General features: G+C 46.2%; 1 protein-coding gene and 1 pseudogene across 1 annotated transcript in view; both read left to right on the top strand.

The window, feature by feature from the left end:
• Positions 1-7,207, top strand: part of LOC118399696 (dihydropyridine-sensitive L-type skeletal muscle calcium channel subunit alpha-1-like) — a 44,997-nt gene extending 37,790 nt beyond the window's left edge. Inside the window, exons 29-42 of the mRNA XM_052473790.1 lie at positions 2,095-2,247; positions 2,369-2,434; positions 2,515-2,606; positions 2,828-2,987; positions 3,123-3,250; positions 3,378-3,474; positions 3,587-3,689; positions 3,801-3,902; positions 3,998-4,128; positions 4,323-4,448; positions 4,594-4,671; positions 4,838-4,983; positions 5,099-5,294; positions 5,429-7,207. Of these exons, the coding sequence (XP_052329750.1) occupies positions 2,095-2,247; positions 2,369-2,434; positions 2,515-2,606; positions 2,828-2,987; positions 3,123-3,250; positions 3,378-3,474; positions 3,587-3,689; positions 3,801-3,902; positions 3,998-4,128; positions 4,323-4,448; positions 4,594-4,671; positions 4,838-4,983; positions 5,099-5,294; positions 5,429-5,656 (1,806 nt within the window). The 3' untranslated portion in view covers positions 5,657-7,207. The remainder of the gene's footprint in view (positions 1-2,094; positions 2,248-2,368; positions 2,435-2,514; positions 2,607-2,827; positions 2,988-3,122; positions 3,251-3,377; positions 3,475-3,586; positions 3,690-3,800; positions 3,903-3,997; positions 4,129-4,322; positions 4,449-4,593; positions 4,672-4,837; positions 4,984-5,098; positions 5,295-5,428) is intronic.
• LOC118399695 (BTB/POZ domain-containing protein 10-like) lies at positions 6,595-16,713 on the top strand (annotated as a pseudogene).
• Positions 16,714-17,656: the final 943 nt, after the last annotated feature.

Here is a 17,656-nt window from a genome sequence, read left to right as displayed (position 1 = left end):
TGTATGAGCATGGTATTCTAATTCTACGAGACATTGTATGAGCATGGTATACTAATTCTACGAGACATTGTATGAGCATGGTATTCTAATTCTACGAGGCATTGTATGAGCATGGTCTACTAATTCTACGAGACATTGCATGAGCATGTTATACTAATTCTACGAGACATTGTATGAGCATGGTATACTAATTCTACGAGACATTGCATGAGCATGGTATTCTAATTCTACGAGACATTGCATGAGCATGTATAAAACATAGGAGGAAACTTTGCAGCAACACATTGCGTGAGCGTTGCAAGTTCTTTGCCTGATTATCCATGTTCTCCTTAAACCCATTCCGCTAGCGGAACCTCTCGCCAACAGCAAATGAAATTGCAGGGCGCCAAATACAAATCAACAGAAATCTCATAAATCAAATTTCTCAAACATACAAGTATTAGGCACCATTTTAAAGATACAATTCTCGTTAATCCAGCCACAGTGTCTGATTTAAAAAATGCTTTACAGCGAAAGCTCCACAAATTATTATGTTAGGTCACCACCAAGCCACAGAAAAACCCAGCCATTTTGCCAGCCAAAGAGAGGAGTCACAAACAGCACAAATAGAGATCAAATTAATCACTAACCTTTGGTGATCTTCATCAGATGACACTCATAGGACTTCATGTTACACAATACATGTGTGTTTTGTTCAATAAAGTGCATATTTATATTTAAAAATCTAATTTAACATTGGCACGTGACGTTCAGTAGTTGTAAAACATGCGGTGATTGTGCTGAGAGCCACATGAATTCACAGAAATACTCATTATACATGTTGATGACAATTCTAGTCTTATGCATGGGACATTAGATACACTTCTCCTTAATGCAACTGCTGCTTCAGATTTCAAAAAAACTTTACGGAAAAAGCATAATCTGAGAACGGCGCTCAGAGGCCAAACCAGCCAGAGAAATATCCGCCATGTTGGGTAGTCAACATTATTCATAAATAGCATTATAAATATTCACATACCTTTGATGATCTTCATCAGAATGCACTCCCAGGAATCGCAGTTCCACAATAAATGCTTGTTCTGTTCAATAATGTCCATCATTTATGTCCATTTATGTCCAATAGCTTCTTTTGTTAGGGCGTTTGGTAAACAAATCCAAAAGCACAATCTGGTCCAGTCGGACGAAACATTCAAGAAGTTATATTACAGGTTGAAGAAACTTGTCAAAGTAAGTATAGAATCAATCTTTAGGATGTTTTTATCATAAAAGTTCAATAATGTTCCAACCAGAGAATACCATTGTCTGTAGAAAAGCCATGGAACGAGAGCTAATTCTCTCGTGACCGTGCGTCATGAGGCTGTGACACTCTGCCAGACCACTGACTCAAAGAGCTCTCATCCGGTCCCACCTCACAGTAGAAGCCTCATTCAAGTTTCTAAAGATGGTTGACATCGAGTGGAAGTCTTAGGAAGTGCATCTTGACCCATATCCCACTGTGTATTCGATAGGGCTGAGTTCAAAAATGACAAAACTCAGATTTCCCTCTTCCTGTTTGGATTTCCTCTCAGGTTTTTGCCTGCCATATGAGTTCTGTTATACTCACAGACATCATTCAAACAGTTTTAGAAACTTCAGAGTGTTTTCTACCCAATAATAATAATAATATGCATATATTAGCATCTGGGACAGAGTAGGAGGCAGTTCACTCTGGGCATGCTATTCATCCAAAAGTGAAAATGCTGCCCCCTATCCCAAAGAAGTTAAATGTCTGTATTTACAGCATGCTGACAATTAAGGTGTTTTTACAATCTTAGGAACCACTTCAACATGAAATGGTTCTATAATTCTCTGAAGAAAATGCACCCATTGCTTGGCTCCTTCTGACACTAACCAGACTCCTCCAGTACATGACTGCTCAGATACCCTGTGAGAGGTGAGACCTGTGTCCTTACAGACTGCTGAGTTTTGCTGGCATGTTGCCCCTATTGAACTAAAACTGTGCTAATTAGAGTAACAACATCTTCAATTTGAGTTAGAGCTGAAGCCAAGACTAGCAGCATTTTCAGTGACTGTTTATTTCATTTGTGCTTTCAGGAGGTGAACCCAATGCAAGCCATAGCGGCTTCGGAAAATGCCCGTGTGTCAATCACCTTCTTTAGACTGTTCCGTGTGATGCGTCTGGTTAAACTGCTGAACCGTTCTGAGGGGATCCGGAATCTTCTGTGGACCTTCATCAAGTCCTTCCAGGTCAAAGTTCATTCCAATTCTGTGCCTTCCATTCTGTGAGATACATGAAAATGTTGTTGTTCAAAATTCCCAGGTTTTGATTGGTCAGCGTCTGACGACGTGATTGGTTGCTGTGTTGCAGGCTCTGCCCTACGTCGCCCTGCTCATCCTCATGCTATTCTTCATCTACGCTGTTGTTGGGATGCAGGTACTGCACACACACACAAACACACACACAAACATACACACACAGCACTCTCTGATGAGTTGTGTGTATGTCTCCTGTAGATATTTGGTAAGATAGCGCTGATAGATGGGACACACATCAACAGAAACAACAACTTCCAGACATTCCCCCATGCTGTGCTGCTGCTCTTCAGGTGGGTGATCTGATTTATCAGTCGCTCAGTCAGTTTCCATTATCTTCCATTGACTTTGTGGTCCCTTTACACAGCAGACTTGTATAGCAAGAGACCCTTACACTCAGTGATTACATTGACAACACAAAAGGGCTGAAAACAAGTTGTAATCTCTCTCTCTGCCCCACTCCCCTCTCTCCCACTTCCTCCCTCTCTCTATCCCTCTTTCTCTCTCTCTCCAGGTGTGCGACAGGTGAGGCGTGGCAGGAAGTGATGTTGGCATGTCTGTATGGGAAGAGGTGTGACCCTAAGTCAGACTACCTGCCTGGAGAGGAGATGACCTGTGGAGCCAGCTTCGCCATCATCTACTTCATGAGCTTCTACATGCTCTGTGCCTTCCTGGTAAATGATGCACAAACATGCATACACACATACATTAACAAACATACATGCATACACACATATACACACACACACATTCGCATGCGCGCACACACACAGTCACACACATGCATATGATTCTGTTGTCCTCCACAGATCATCAACCTGTTTGTGGCGGTCATCATGGACAACTTTGACTACCTGACCCGTGATTGGTCCATCCTGGGTCCTCATCACCTGGATGAGTTTAAGAAGATCTGGGCAGAGTACGACCCAGAGGCCACGTGAGTCTGTTTTTCTGTTTCTTTTTTATAACCCCCTATAAGAATATATGATCATTCTTTTCAATTAGTTTTTTATCCTCTCAATGTATTACTGCTGTTAGCTGTTGTTTCCCGTTCTGTCCTGCAGGGGTCGTATTAAGCACCTGGACGTAGTGACTCTGCTGCGTAGGATCCAGCCTCCTCTGGGCTTTGGAAAGTTCTGTCCCCATAGAGTGGCCTGCAAGGTGAGAAACTAAAAGGAAGGGATCTGTTTATTTATTTTGTGTGTTCATCTGACTTGTCTATTCATGCAGCAAACATATTTTTGAAAGATATCTTTATTTATTCTGACTGCAGAGACTGGTGTCCATGAACATGCCACTCAACAGTGATGGAACGGTCACCTTTAATGCTACGCTGTTCTCGCTGGTCAGGACTGCATTGAAGATTAAGACCGAAGGTGTGTGTGTGTGTCAGTCAATTGCAGAGTACTGTATTTTTACTGGTATTTGGGCCAATTGAACGTTAAGCATCTATATTCCCACCTCACTGTCGTTATCTCATTGGTCAGGTAACTTTGAGCAGGCCAATGAGGAGTTGAGGGCCATCATCAAGAAGATCTGGAAACGCACCAGTATGAAGCTGCTGGACCAGGTCATCCCACCAATCGGAGGTGAGTTAAAACATTCTATTGTAATCCTCAACTTTATGGTCCCAAAACAAGCTGCCCATTCTAATTTGCTGGCATGTTTGATTGGTGTGTGTCAGATGATGAGGTAACCGTGGGGAAGTTCTATGCCACCTTCCTGATCCAGGACTACTTCAGGAAGTTAAAGAAGAGACAGGAAGAGTATTATGGCTTCCGCCCCACCAAGAAGAACGCCTCCAACGAGATACAGGTGAGCCCACACCAACCTCATAATGGGAAACCTGTAGGGCAATAAGCCATTAAATGTGATTGGCAACTCTTCTAGTGATGTTACTGATGTTTCATGTAATAATCATGTACACGATCTAACAATTCTTCATTTTCATCACAATCTCATTCTTTCTCTAACCCCTCCTTTCCCCTCTGTCTCTCCCTCCACCCCAGGCGGGTCTGAGGAGCATTGAGGAGGAGGTGGCTCCAGAGTTGCAGAGAGCCATCTCGGGAGACCTGATGAACGAGGAGGAGATGGACAGAGCCATGGAGGATGCAGCGGAGGAAGGCATCTTCAGGGTGAGAGGAGAGAGAGAGTGAAGATGGGGGAGGGGGAGACAAGGAGGCTGCGGAATGAGAGGAGGGAGGACAAGTTCAGAGTGAGAAGACAGAATAAAACTCCTGTCTCTGAATGTTGTACCTTTCTGTGTGTTCCTGTGGTCAGCGGGCGGGCGGTCTGTTTGGGAACCATGTTGATTCCTTCACCATGGAGGAAGGAACCCATAACCCTAACGCTACACAGGTAATCATTTCAATCATTTCAGTGCCATCACCTCTAGTATGTAACCTTCTTCAGACTCAAAGTCCTTCACATAGTACTGTATGGACCTGGAGTTTTTTCACATCACATTGTCAGGAAAATCTCCTGTCCCTGTGGCGGTAACTCAGCCGTCTGTGTCTCTGTGTAGGTGACCAGCCAGCGGCCCCTGCAAATGAGCAAGTCAGATGAGGGTGAGGCGACCAGCTCACCTGCCTACCATGCAAACGAGGAATTCTTCCCCACAATGCCTAACAAAACTAACAACAACAATATCAACAACAATGCCGGGGAGAGGTGAGTTTGCGTGTGCTTGCTAACATTTGTGTTTTTGTTTTCCTTACTTGAGAGGTCAAATGACACAGTAATAAAGCAGTTATAACAATCTGACTGACTATTTGCCCTTCTGTAGTTTTCCCTATGAGACAGATGACAGGGTGCAGGTCTATACCATCTCAACCAGCAGAATTCCCCGAGACACCACAGACTGGCAGCTGCAGACAGTACCTGGACCCAGCCAGGACCATGAGACTCCCAGAGAGACCCCTAGCCCCCAGCAGGCCCAGTCCCAGACCCCAGACAGCACCTTCGACACACTCATAAAGGAGGTGACTGGAGAGACCAGGCGTATAATATATTCCATTATTCCATAAATACATATTTTATCAATGACATTGACGTTAGGTACTTAGTCATCCCCTCTCTGTCCTCTATCTCTTCTCATGTCTTTCACCTCTACCAGGTCCTGATAAATGGGGGGTTGGAGAGCTTGGCCAGGGACTCTTGTTTTGTGTCGGTGACGAAACAGGAAATGGCCGAAGCTTTGAACTTTGACCCGGTGGAGATGGAGAGTTCCGCCACTGACCTTATGAATGGTCGTAGAGGGAGGTTCACCACACCTCCAATCAGGCCCCCTCGCAGATCACAGAGAAAGGCCAACCAATTAACAAAACCCACTGATCATGTTTAGGCCAATAGGCCTGTTCTGCAATGCAGCATGTCATCGATCTTGTTAAGGCCAATAGGCCCGTCCCGCAAAGCAGCATGTCATGGAGTGACTTCACGTGCTGAGGCATTAAATGTCACATTCTACAAATAGAACAGTCCTTTTTTGGTGCCTTTATAGCGAGTAATATCATCTGATTGGTTAAGCAGGCTTTATGGCACCTGTGACTTCATTGTTGTGGTGTCATTCAGACTGGATGATTTCTCTCTTGGTTCATTTAAAGAGGAAATACTCTTCCTGCTGGAGAGCAGACTTTCTTTACCATGTTTATTTTGTTCACAGTACAGACTACTGTCCGGACTTATGTTGACTTCAGGCGAACATCACGTCGTCCCGACTAACATGTTCTTGAGTCTCAACTTGAGGAATTTTTGCTGGCATTAAAGTTTGGCCCTGTTTGAAAACTAGTGTCCTTCCCTGTTCCCTCCCATCCTTGAAGTAATCACTGATCCACCGATAGCTGCATAGGTGTTGAACATGGTTGTGCCAGTGACTGGCTGATGGGGGAAGAGAAGGGTGTTACTTGTCAGGGGGCATTTTCTGAGTTCTATCATGATGACAAGGCAAGACATGGCTGGACCACAATGTTTCTGGGCTGGATCATGTCTACACTGTCCATATAAGGACAATCTCTGTAGGCTATATGGAGAAAGCTAACGTGCATGTTCAAGATACACAGATTCTGCCCAGGTCTCCACACATCAACATATCTTCACAATACCTGGATATTTTTTTCACTTTAAATATCCTATATCTGAAACATGTACATCATCTCTAGTATAGACAGGATGGATGACCCTGTGGTGTAACATAAGGGAAAATATTTCTGGTGTAGGGTAGCCACTAGCTGGCCATGCTACAGTAGAATGCAACAAAGTGTAGATAAGAGGATGTGGTTAAAGATGGAGATGAATGGTAAGTTGAGGTACAGTGGTTGGAATCGTATATTTGTGACTAGAAAGTTGTGTGTAAGGGTCAGATATGGACAACTTATGGTGTAGAATACCAGGGGTGAAAGGTCTGATGATGCCATTTTGTCTATTATTCTATTTTCAACAATATCGTTCATTTGATGTAAGCCTTTTGGTTGAAACAGCCTCTTTTTGTGAAAATTTCCTTTTTGATTCTTCATTATTTTTTCAGTCTAAAAGAGATTAGGTTGTATTTTGAGAGACAGTGGCATGTCACTGTTATTTGGTTTAATAAAGGCTAAATAAAATAGCTGTAATGTGACGAAGGCCAAATAGAAGGCAAAGTAAAAACGTGAATCCCAAAAGGTTTTGAATAATAAAATCAGTTGTTCCCATTGAGCTTTTTAAACAGAGGTGTTTTGCATTCATCTAGAGTATGTACTACTGCCATTAACTTTTCAACAGACATTTTGTCATGGTCATTTTGATAACGTTATTTGAGACATTTTATTGCTTTCTCTCTGTTTCTGAGATCTGTTTCAATTTTGTTTCTCTAAATTTTAAACTATATGATCACAATAAAAAATATTTTATAAAGTGAGAATTCTTACATTTTCCCAGTCAAATTTTTGGAGATTTTTATGGTTGGGTCTCGTGAGTGGGAGGTAGCCTAGGGTTTAGACTAGACCGTTGGGCCTTAACGGAACGGTCGCTGGAAGAAAAGGTGAAAAATCTGTTGACGTGTCCCTGAGCAAGGCGGGTCCATCGTTCTGGTTATGACAGACCGGGTATAGAGAACAGCGGTCAACACTAGACATTCTTGTGAGTCTGGTGGTTAGTCAATGTCTCTTCTCCGCCGAGATTAGTTTATGTTTTGGTAATATAATATGTCTGCAACTGTCTGAACGTTTATATGGTATTTTATAATACCGCTCTGTATTTCGGTTATGACGTATGCAGACGGTGATGCGGCCACTTAAGCTCCAGACATTTAACATTTTATTTATTTATTTAACTAGGCAAGTCAGTTAAGAACAAATTCTTATTTACAATGACGGACTACCCCAGTCAAACCAGGACGACGCTGGGCCAATTGTGCGCCGCCCTATGGGACTCCCAATCACCGCTGGCTGTGACATAGAGCAGCGTAATTCGTAGCTCTTTAACCTGGTCTCGGAGCATTTCGTATTATTCTTTACGTAAATCCGGTTCTATGTTACATTTGATATGACACGTGTTAATTTGTGGATGTCCATCATCATCGTTCTGATTTATGCAACCATACCAACGTAACATATCATACTAATTTGTGTGTCCCGGATTGACATGTACCATGTTACGTGTAGTCTATGAGACCAGGCTACAACGTCAAGTTGCTATCTCAAGTCAGCAGGGATGGCCACAGATAAAGCGTCGACATCCTGGACGCAAACTAAAATGAATACGACAGTCACTGCCGTTGTTCAACTGGACCCCAACCCGATATACTGCATCTTAGTCTACCAGTTCTGTTACATTGCACCGTTCAATATTATCAGCTCTACTGAAAGTGTTATCATTTGAATCCCATCAAACAATTTGTTATCATTGTGTTACATAGAACCTGCCTGTCTGTCTTCCACCTGTACTGTGGAATGCTGTGCACAACATTATAGAACATTGTTACAAATCCTTCACTGCTTTTTATATGTAATATAAAAAAATTGTCCTACGAAGCATGTAACTAATACAGGTCGCTAGGTGTACAGTGTTTCCTAAGACACATTGGTGCGGCTCGCTTCTGGGTAAGAAGCAGTGCGGCTTGGTTGGGTTGTGTTTCGGAGGACGCATGGCTCTCGACCTTTGTCTCTCCCGAGCCCGTACGGGAGTTGTAGCGATGAGACAAGACAGTAACTACTAACAATTGGGGTTAAAAAAAGAAGGAGAAAAAAAAGGGGTTCCATGGCCGAGCAGCTGGACACAAGCCTAAGATAACCATGCGCAATGCCAATGTCGACTGGAGTGGTGTAAAGCTCACCGCCGTTGGACTCTGTAGCAGTGGAGACATGTTCTCTGGAGTGATGAATCACGCTTCACCATCTGGCAGTCGACGGACGAATCTGGGTTTGCCGGATACGAGGAGAACGCTACCTGCCCCAATGCATAGTGCCAACTGTAAAGTTTGGTGGATGATAAATAATGGTCTGTGGCTGTTTTTCATGGTTCCAGCTAGGCCCCATAGTTCCAGTGAAGGGAAATCTTATAGCACACAATGAAATTCTAGACTATTCTGTGCTTCCAACTTTGTGGCAACAGTTTCAGCATGACAACAGCCCTTTACAGTTTCAGCATGACAATGCCCCCGCGTTTAAAGAGAGGTCCATACAGAAATGGTTTGTCGAGATCAGTGTTGAAGAACTTGACTGGCCTGCACAGAGCCCTGACCTCAACGCCATTGAACAGCTTTGGGATGAATTGGAACGCCGACTGCGAGCCAGGCCTAATCGCCCAACATCAGTGCGCAACCTCACTAATCTTCTTGGCTGAATGGAAGCAAGTCCCCGCAGCAATGTTCCAACATCTAGTGGAAAGCCTTCCCAGAAGAGTGGAGGCTGTTATAGCAGCATAGGGGAGAACCAACTCCATATTAATGCCCCTGATTAGGAATGAGATGTTTGACGAGCAGGTGTCCACATACGTCTGTTCATGTATTGTATGAACCCATGAGATGAACTGTGATTGCGCTTGTTCTTCCTCCAGACATTGAGATGTCAGACTTCCAACATGAGGGGAGAGGTGAGAAAAACCTCACCCATGGGAGGGTGACCCTAATGGTGGACCCCACCTTGTTCACAGACCACCCTGACACCATGCCGGGCCAGACCCCACCCTGTTTGCAGAACTCCCTGACACCATGCCGGGCCAGACCCCACCCTGTTTACAGACCACCCTGACACCATGCCGGGCCAGACCCCACCCTGTTTACAGACCTACCTGACACCATGCCGGGCCAGACCCCACCCTGTTTACAGACCACCCTGACACCATGCCGGACCAGACCCCACCCTGTTTACAGACCACCCTGACACCATGCCGGGCCAGACCCCACCCTGTTTGCAGACCTCCCTGACACCATGCCGGGCCAGACCCCACCCTGTTTACAGACCACCCTGACACCATGCCGGGCCAGACCCCACCCTGTTTACAGACCTACCTGACACCATGCTGGGCCAGACCCCACCCTGTTTACAGACCACCCTGACACCATGCCGGGCCAGACCCCACCCTGTTTACAGACCTACCTGACACCATGCTGGGCCAGACCCCACCCTGTTTACAGACCACCCTGACACCATGCCTACCTGGGCACCATGCTGGGCCAGACCCCACCCTGTTTACAGACCACCCTGACACCATGCCGGGCCAGACTCCACCCTGTTTACAGACCTACCTGACACCATGCTGGGCCAGACCCCACCCTGTTTACAGACCACCCTGACACCATGCCGGGCCAGACCCCACCCTGTTTACAGACCAACCTGACACCATGCCGGGCCAGACCCCACCCTGTTTACAGACCAACCTGACACCATGCCGGGCCAGACCCCACCCTGTTTACAGACCAACCTGACACCATGCCGGGCCAGACCCCACCCTGTTTACAGACCAACCTGACACCATGCCGGGCCAGACCCCACCCTGTTTACAGACCACCCTGACACCATGCCGGGCCAGACCCCACCCTGTAACAGACCACCCTGACACCATGCCGGGCCAGACCCCACCCTGTTTACAGACCACCCTGACATCATACCGGGCCAGACCCCACCCTGTTTACAGACCAACCTAACACCATGCCGGGCCAGACCCCACCCTGTAACAGACCACCCTGACACCATGCCGGGCCAGACCCCACCCTGTTTACAGACCTACCTGACACCATGCTGGGCCAGACCCCACCCTGTTTACAGACCACCCTGACACCATGCCGGGCCAGACCCCACCCTGTTTACAGACCAACCTGACACCATGCCGGGCCAGACCCCACCCTGTTTACAGACCTACCTGACACCATGCCGGGCCAGACTCCACCCTGTTTACAGACCAACCTGACACCATGCCGGGCCAGACCCCACCCTGTTTACAGACCACCCTGACACCATGCCGGGCCAGACCCACCCTGTTTACCCTGTTTACAGACCACCCTGTTTACCTGACACCATGCCGGGCCAGACCCCACCCTGTTTACAGACCACCCTGACACCATGCCGGGCCAGACCCCACCCTGTTTACAGACCAACCTGACACCATGAGACCCCACCATGACCAACCTGACACCATGACCCTCCACCCTGTTTACAGACCACCCTGACACCATGCTGGGCCAGACCCCACCCTGTTTACAGACCAACCTGACACCATGCTGGGCCAGACCCCACCCTGTTTACAGACCTACCTGACACCATGCCGGGCCAGACTCCACCCTGTTTACAGACCAACCTGACACCATGCCGGGCCAGACCCCACCCTGTTTACAGACCACCCTGACACCATGCCGGGCCAGACCCCACCCTGTTTACCCTGTTTTTACAGACCAACCTGACACCATGCCGGGCCAGACTCCACCCTGTTTACAGACCAACCTGACACCATGCCGGGCCAGACCCCACCCTGTTTACAGACCACCCTGACACCATGCCGGGCCAGACCCCACCCTGTAACAGACCACCCTGACACCATGCCGGGCCAGACCCCACCCTGTTTACAGACCACCCTGACATCATACCGGGCCAGACCCCACCCTGTTTACAGACCAACCTAACACCATGCCGGGCCAGACCCCACCCTGTAACAGACCACCCTGACACCATGCCGGGCCAGACCCCACCCTGTAACAGACCAACCTAACACCATGCCGGGCCAGACCCCACCCTGTAACAGACCACCCTGACACCACGCCGGGCCAGACCCCACCCTGTTTACAGACCTACCTGACACCATGCCGAGCCAGACCCCACCCTGTTTACAGACCACCCTGACACCATGCCGGGCCAGACCCCACCCTGTTTACAAACCACCCTGACACCATGCCGGGCCAGACCCACCCTGTAACAGACCACCCTGACACCATGCCGGGCCAGACCCCACCCTGTAACAGACCACCCTGACACCATGCCGGGCCAGACCCCACCAGGCCAGACCCCTCAGCAGCAATCATACTCTTTTATTATAGTGTAACAGACTGGGCTAGCCCACTGAGCTAAATCTTCAGGTCTCAGGCAAGGTTACTAATCACTCAAGTGTGGTTCATCACCACGTCGAATACAATAGTACAGTCTATTATTAGCCTGGAGAAAGATATACAAGAAACACAAAGCCCTAAACCCTCAGCAAACATTTTAGAGTGGTTTGTTTTTAATCTCAAGAGAGTGATGTTTTTTTTATCTGACCCGGTGGCCATTTGAGTTCGTCTAGGCTAATAATCTGAGGTTGAGGAAAAGTTGTCTCATTAACACCTTCACTCACACACACATTGGAAGCATTGTGATGATTCTGACAAGTTACACTGTACTAACAAAGGAAATACTAGAATGGTAAATGTACATCGAACACAGACAAGGCTTTCAACAAGCACTGAACTCAGAAATGAATAGTAGTAGTAGTACGTTGCATACAAATTTCATATTGTCCATAGACTTTAGAAGAGAACATGATTAAATAACACATTTTAAATCTCATGGTGTTTGATGCTGCCCATCACGTTACATGGCCGAACCCAAAGGGAGAGTAGGAGATCGCTGAGAGAATTGGAGCCAGCATCTTCAGTCATCCTGGTGAGTTACTCTTAAAATACAATCTTAGAAAAATAGGAGCAATCTAGAACCAAAAAGGGTCCTTCGGCTGCCCCCATGGGATAACCCTTAGAATAACTGTTTTTCGTTCCCGGAAGATCCCTTTGCTTCCAGGTAGAACCCTTTTTGGTTCCATGTAGAACCCTTTCCACAGATGGTTCTACAAAACCCAAAAGAGTTCTACCTGGAACCAGAAAGGGTTCTCCTATTAGAACAGCCAAAGAACCCTTTCGGAACCCTTTTTCTGAGTGTAGTACACCTGAATTATTAAATTACATATATTCCTTTACCTTACCTACTCTAAATCAGACAAGGATAAGTTTATTTTTATGAGGCTTTGTTTCGTACCTTCACCCCCTTCTCTCTTTCTCTCTCTCGGGACTTTTACAAAGGGGGTATCCTGAAGTGTCCAGAGGGGGTGTCAGTGTCTGAGCTCAGGGAAGCTACCTTTGTATTAACTTTCACTACAGCACCTTCAGGTAACAAGACCTCAGTGAGTAACACAGTCACACCTGATCTGACCAGGACTCTGTTCAAGACCGAAACGTTGAGTAATGTTTTGCAACGTTGCATGTACAACTAAATAACGCTACGGTAATGTTTTTAATTGCTTATTCTTCTTCATCTTGAATGTTCCGTATTGAGATATATATTTTGCCATGCACAAGAGTACGTGAACTATCAACTATGACAACAAATCAGAGGTCATAGTTAAAATAATGTGACCTCTGTCTGTTCCTGTCCCAGGTGCGTTACTGCATGAGCTGTGTAATGATGGAGCTAAGCTTGAGTTTGAGGTGTTCCTTGGGGAGCTTGTTGTCCCTGTGATGATGTCCAGTGCTCAAGAGGGGAAGAGGGAGTGTCACATTGTGGTTCTCACAGATGATGACATAGTGGATTGGGAGCATGACAGAGTAGGTGCCATAGTACTACGCCCCTCTTAGAGTAATTAGAATGAATAATAAATGACTGATAAAATGGATCATTTAAATGTATATTTTGGAAAGTGCTGTTCATCAAATGTTTATACTTTATATTCTTGAGGATCTAGCAACCCAGCCTAATTTTGGAGTGAACACATTGTTTGATATTACTTCCTGTTTGATATTATTTCCTGTTTGCTCTTTAATGTGTCCAGTTCTGTACAGCACCAAGCTCTACTGCTTCTTCAAGTACATTGACAACAGAAACATGGCCAAAGCCCGACTGAAGGAGAGAGGACTGAAAAACATGCATTGGCATCTAGGGTGAGTCACTTCCCATGCCCCAAATTAACCCATTGGCCCTTAGCCGCTTCTCGTAGCCTCTTCCCCTTTGGTGTTTATCCTAAGGAAACAACCAGGTAAAGCAATCCAAGTGTTCCAATGCTATAGGCTACATAGACTCAGAACACTTTCTTATATCTATCCAGTATCCCTCAGATCTTCAAACCCTACAGAGATACTGAACATTATGTGTGTGTGTGGTCCTGCTGTATCCCAGGGTACCCCACCTGTAAGGAGAAAGTGAAGTGGCGCCCGGTCATCTATAAATACGTGCAGCGACCTTTCATCCAGCTGTCCTGGGAGAAGAAGGAAGGAAAGAGTCAAATCAAATCAAATGTATTTATAAATCCCTTCTTACATCACCTGATATCTCAAAGTGCTGTACATAAAACCCAGCCTAAAACCCCAAACAGCAAGCAATGCAGGTGTAGAAGCACGGAGGCTAGGAAAAACTCCCTGGAAAGGCCAAAACCCAGGAAGAAACCTAGAGAGGAACCAAGCTATGAGGGGTGGCCAGTCCTCTTCTGGCTGTGCCAGGTGGAGATTATAACAAGATGTTCAAATGTTCATAAATGACCAGCATGGTCAAATAATAATAATCACAGTAGGTGTCGAGGGTGCAACAGGTCAGCATCTCAGGAATAAATGTCAGTTGGCTTTTCATAGCCAATCATTGAGAGTATCTCTACCGCTCCTGCTGTCTCTAGAGAGTTGAAAACAGCGGGTCTGGGACAGGTAGCATGTCTGGTGAACAGGTCAGGGTTCCATAGCCGCAGGCAGAACAGTTGAAACTGGAGCAGCAGCACAGCCAGGTGGACTGGGGACAGCAAGGAGTCATCATGCCAAGTAGCCCTGAGGCATGGTCCTAGGGCTCAGGTCCTCCGAAAGAGAGAGAGAAAGAGAGAATTAGTGAGAGCATACTTAAATTCACACAGGACAATGGATAAGACAGGAGAAATACTCCAGATATAACAGACTGCCTCTAGCCCCCCGACACATAAACTACTGCAGCATATATACTGGAGGCTGAGACAGGAGGGGTCAGGAGACACTGTGGCCCATCCGATGATACCCCCGGACAGGGCCAAACAGGCAGAATATAACCCCACCCACTTTGCCAAAGCACAGCCCCACACCACTAGAGGGATATCTTCAACCACCAACTTACCATCCTGAGACAAGGCCGAGTATAGCCCACAAAGATCTCCGCCATCTCCAACCCAGACAGGAAGACCACGTCAGTGACTCAACCCTCTCAAGTGACGCACCCTTCCTAGGGATGGCATGGAAGAGCACCAGTAAGCCAGTGACCCAGCCCCTGTAATAGGGTTAGAGGCAGAGAATCCCAGTGGAAAGAGGGGAACCGGACAGGCAGAGACAGCAAGGGCGGTTCGTTGCTCCAGAGCCTTTCCGTTCACCTTCACACTCCTGGGCCAGACTACGCTCAATCATAGGACCTACTGAAGAGATGAGTCTTCAGTAAAGACTTAAAGGTTGAGACCAAGTTTGTGTCTCTCACATGGGTAGGCAGACAATTCCATAAAAATGGAGCTCTATAGGAGAACGCCCTGCCTCCAGCAGTTTGCTTAGAGATTCTAGAGACAATTAGGAGGCCTGCATCTTGTGACCGTAGCGTATGTACAGAAGGACCAAATTGGAAACATAGGTATGAGCAAGCCCATGTAATGCTTTGTAGGTTAGCAGTAAAACCTTGAAATCAGCCCTTGCCTTAACAGGAAGCCAGTGTAGGGAGGCTAGCACTGGAATAATATGATCAAATGTTTTGGTTCTAGTCAGGATTCTAGCAGCCGTATTTAGCACTAACTGAAGTTTATTTTGTGCTTTATCCGGGTAGCCAGAAAGTAGAGCAGTGCAGTAGTCTAATCTAGAAGTGACAAATGCATGGATATATATTTTTCTGCATTTTTGGACAGAAAATTTCAGATTTTTTGCAACGTTACGTCGATGGAAAAAAGCTGTCCTTGAAACAGTCTTGATATGTTCTTCAAAAGAGAGATCAGGGTCCAGAGTAACGTCGAGGTCCTTCATAGTTTAATTTGAGACGACTGTACAACCATCAAGATTAATTGTCAGATTCAGATTTGGGATGTCAGATTTGAGTTTCCAATCTCTCCAAAAGAATGTGATGATCGATGGTATCAAAAGCAGCACTAAAGTCTAGGAGCACGAGGACAGATGCAGAGCCTCAGTCTGACGCCATTAAAAGGTAATTTACCACCTTCACAAGTGCAGTCTCAGTGCTATGATGGGGTCTAAAACCAGACTGATGCATTTCGTATACATTGTTTGTTTTCAGGAAGGCAGTGAGTTGCTAGTTTTTTATATTTTCTGGGTCAAGTTTTGGCTTTTTCAAGAGAGGCTTTATTACTGCCACTTTTAGTGAGTTTGGTACACATCCTGTGGATAGAGAGCCGTTTATTATGTTCAACATAGGAGGGCCAAGACGCACTTCCAGTGTGTCCCCAACATCATCGACTCTCTGGGGGAGCCACCATGACCCGCAACCACACCCACAGGTTGACGAGCTGGATAGGCTGATCAGCACCGATCCCCACCCTCCAATGACACTTGAAGGCATAGAAGTTGACCTTGTATATTTGGTCACTGAATAAAATAAATTCACTGGAAATCCACACTAATGCACAGTTGTATTAACAGTTTTGTACTTTTAATGTAGCTTAATTTTGGCCAGGTAATAGCCTAACCACCGATCAAGCAATATTACATCGGCAGAAAAGTGTGTATGTTCAAATCCTGTTGCTGCAGGATCATTTTGCTGCAACAATACCGGTCAAATTAAGATCCTACATCTGTAAATGTACGCACACATACAAACACGCACACATACAGACACGCACACATACAGACACGCACACATACAAACACGCACACATACAGACACGCACACATACAGACACGCACACATACAAACACGCACACATACAAACACGCACACATACAAACACGCACACATACAAACACGCACACATACAAACACGCACACATACAAAACACACAAACACGCACACATACAAACACGCACACATACAGACACGCACACATACAAACACGCACACATACAAACACGCACACATACAGACACGCACACATACAAACACGCACATACAAACACGCACACATACAGACACGCACACATACAGACACGCACACGCACGCACATACAGACACGCACACATACAGACACGCACACATACAAACACGCACACATACAAACACGCACACATACAAACACGCACACATACAAACACGCACACATACAAACACGCACACATACAGACACGCACACATACAGACACGCACACATACAGACACGCACACATACAGACACGCACACATACAGACACGCACACATACAAACACGCACACATACAGACACGCACACATACAGACACGCACATACAAACACGCACACATACAGACACGCACACATACAAACACGCACACATACAGACACGCACACATACAGCACACAGACACGCACACATACAGACACGCACACACACATACAGACACGCACACATACAGACACGCACACATACAGACACGCACACATACAGACACGCACACATACAGACACGCACACATACAGACACGCACACATACAGACACGCACACATACAAACACGCACACATACAGACACGCACACATACAAACACGCACACATACAGACACGCACACATACAAACACGCACACATACAAACACGCACACATACAAACACGCACACATACAAACACGCACACATACAAACACGCACACATACAAACACGCACACATACAAACACGCACACATACAGACACGCACACATACAAACACGCACACATACAGACACGCACACATACAAACACGCACACATACAAACACGCACACATACAAACACGCACACATACAGACACGCACACATACAGACACGC

This window comes from Oncorhynchus keta, chromosome 21, assembly GCF_023373465.1.
Source record: "Oncorhynchus keta strain PuntledgeMale-10-30-2019 chromosome 21, Oket_V2, whole genome shotgun sequence".
NCBI lineage: Eukaryota > Metazoa > Chordata > Actinopteri > Salmoniformes > Salmonidae > Oncorhynchus > Oncorhynchus keta.
This window is presented reverse-complemented; position numbering and strand designations above follow the sequence as displayed.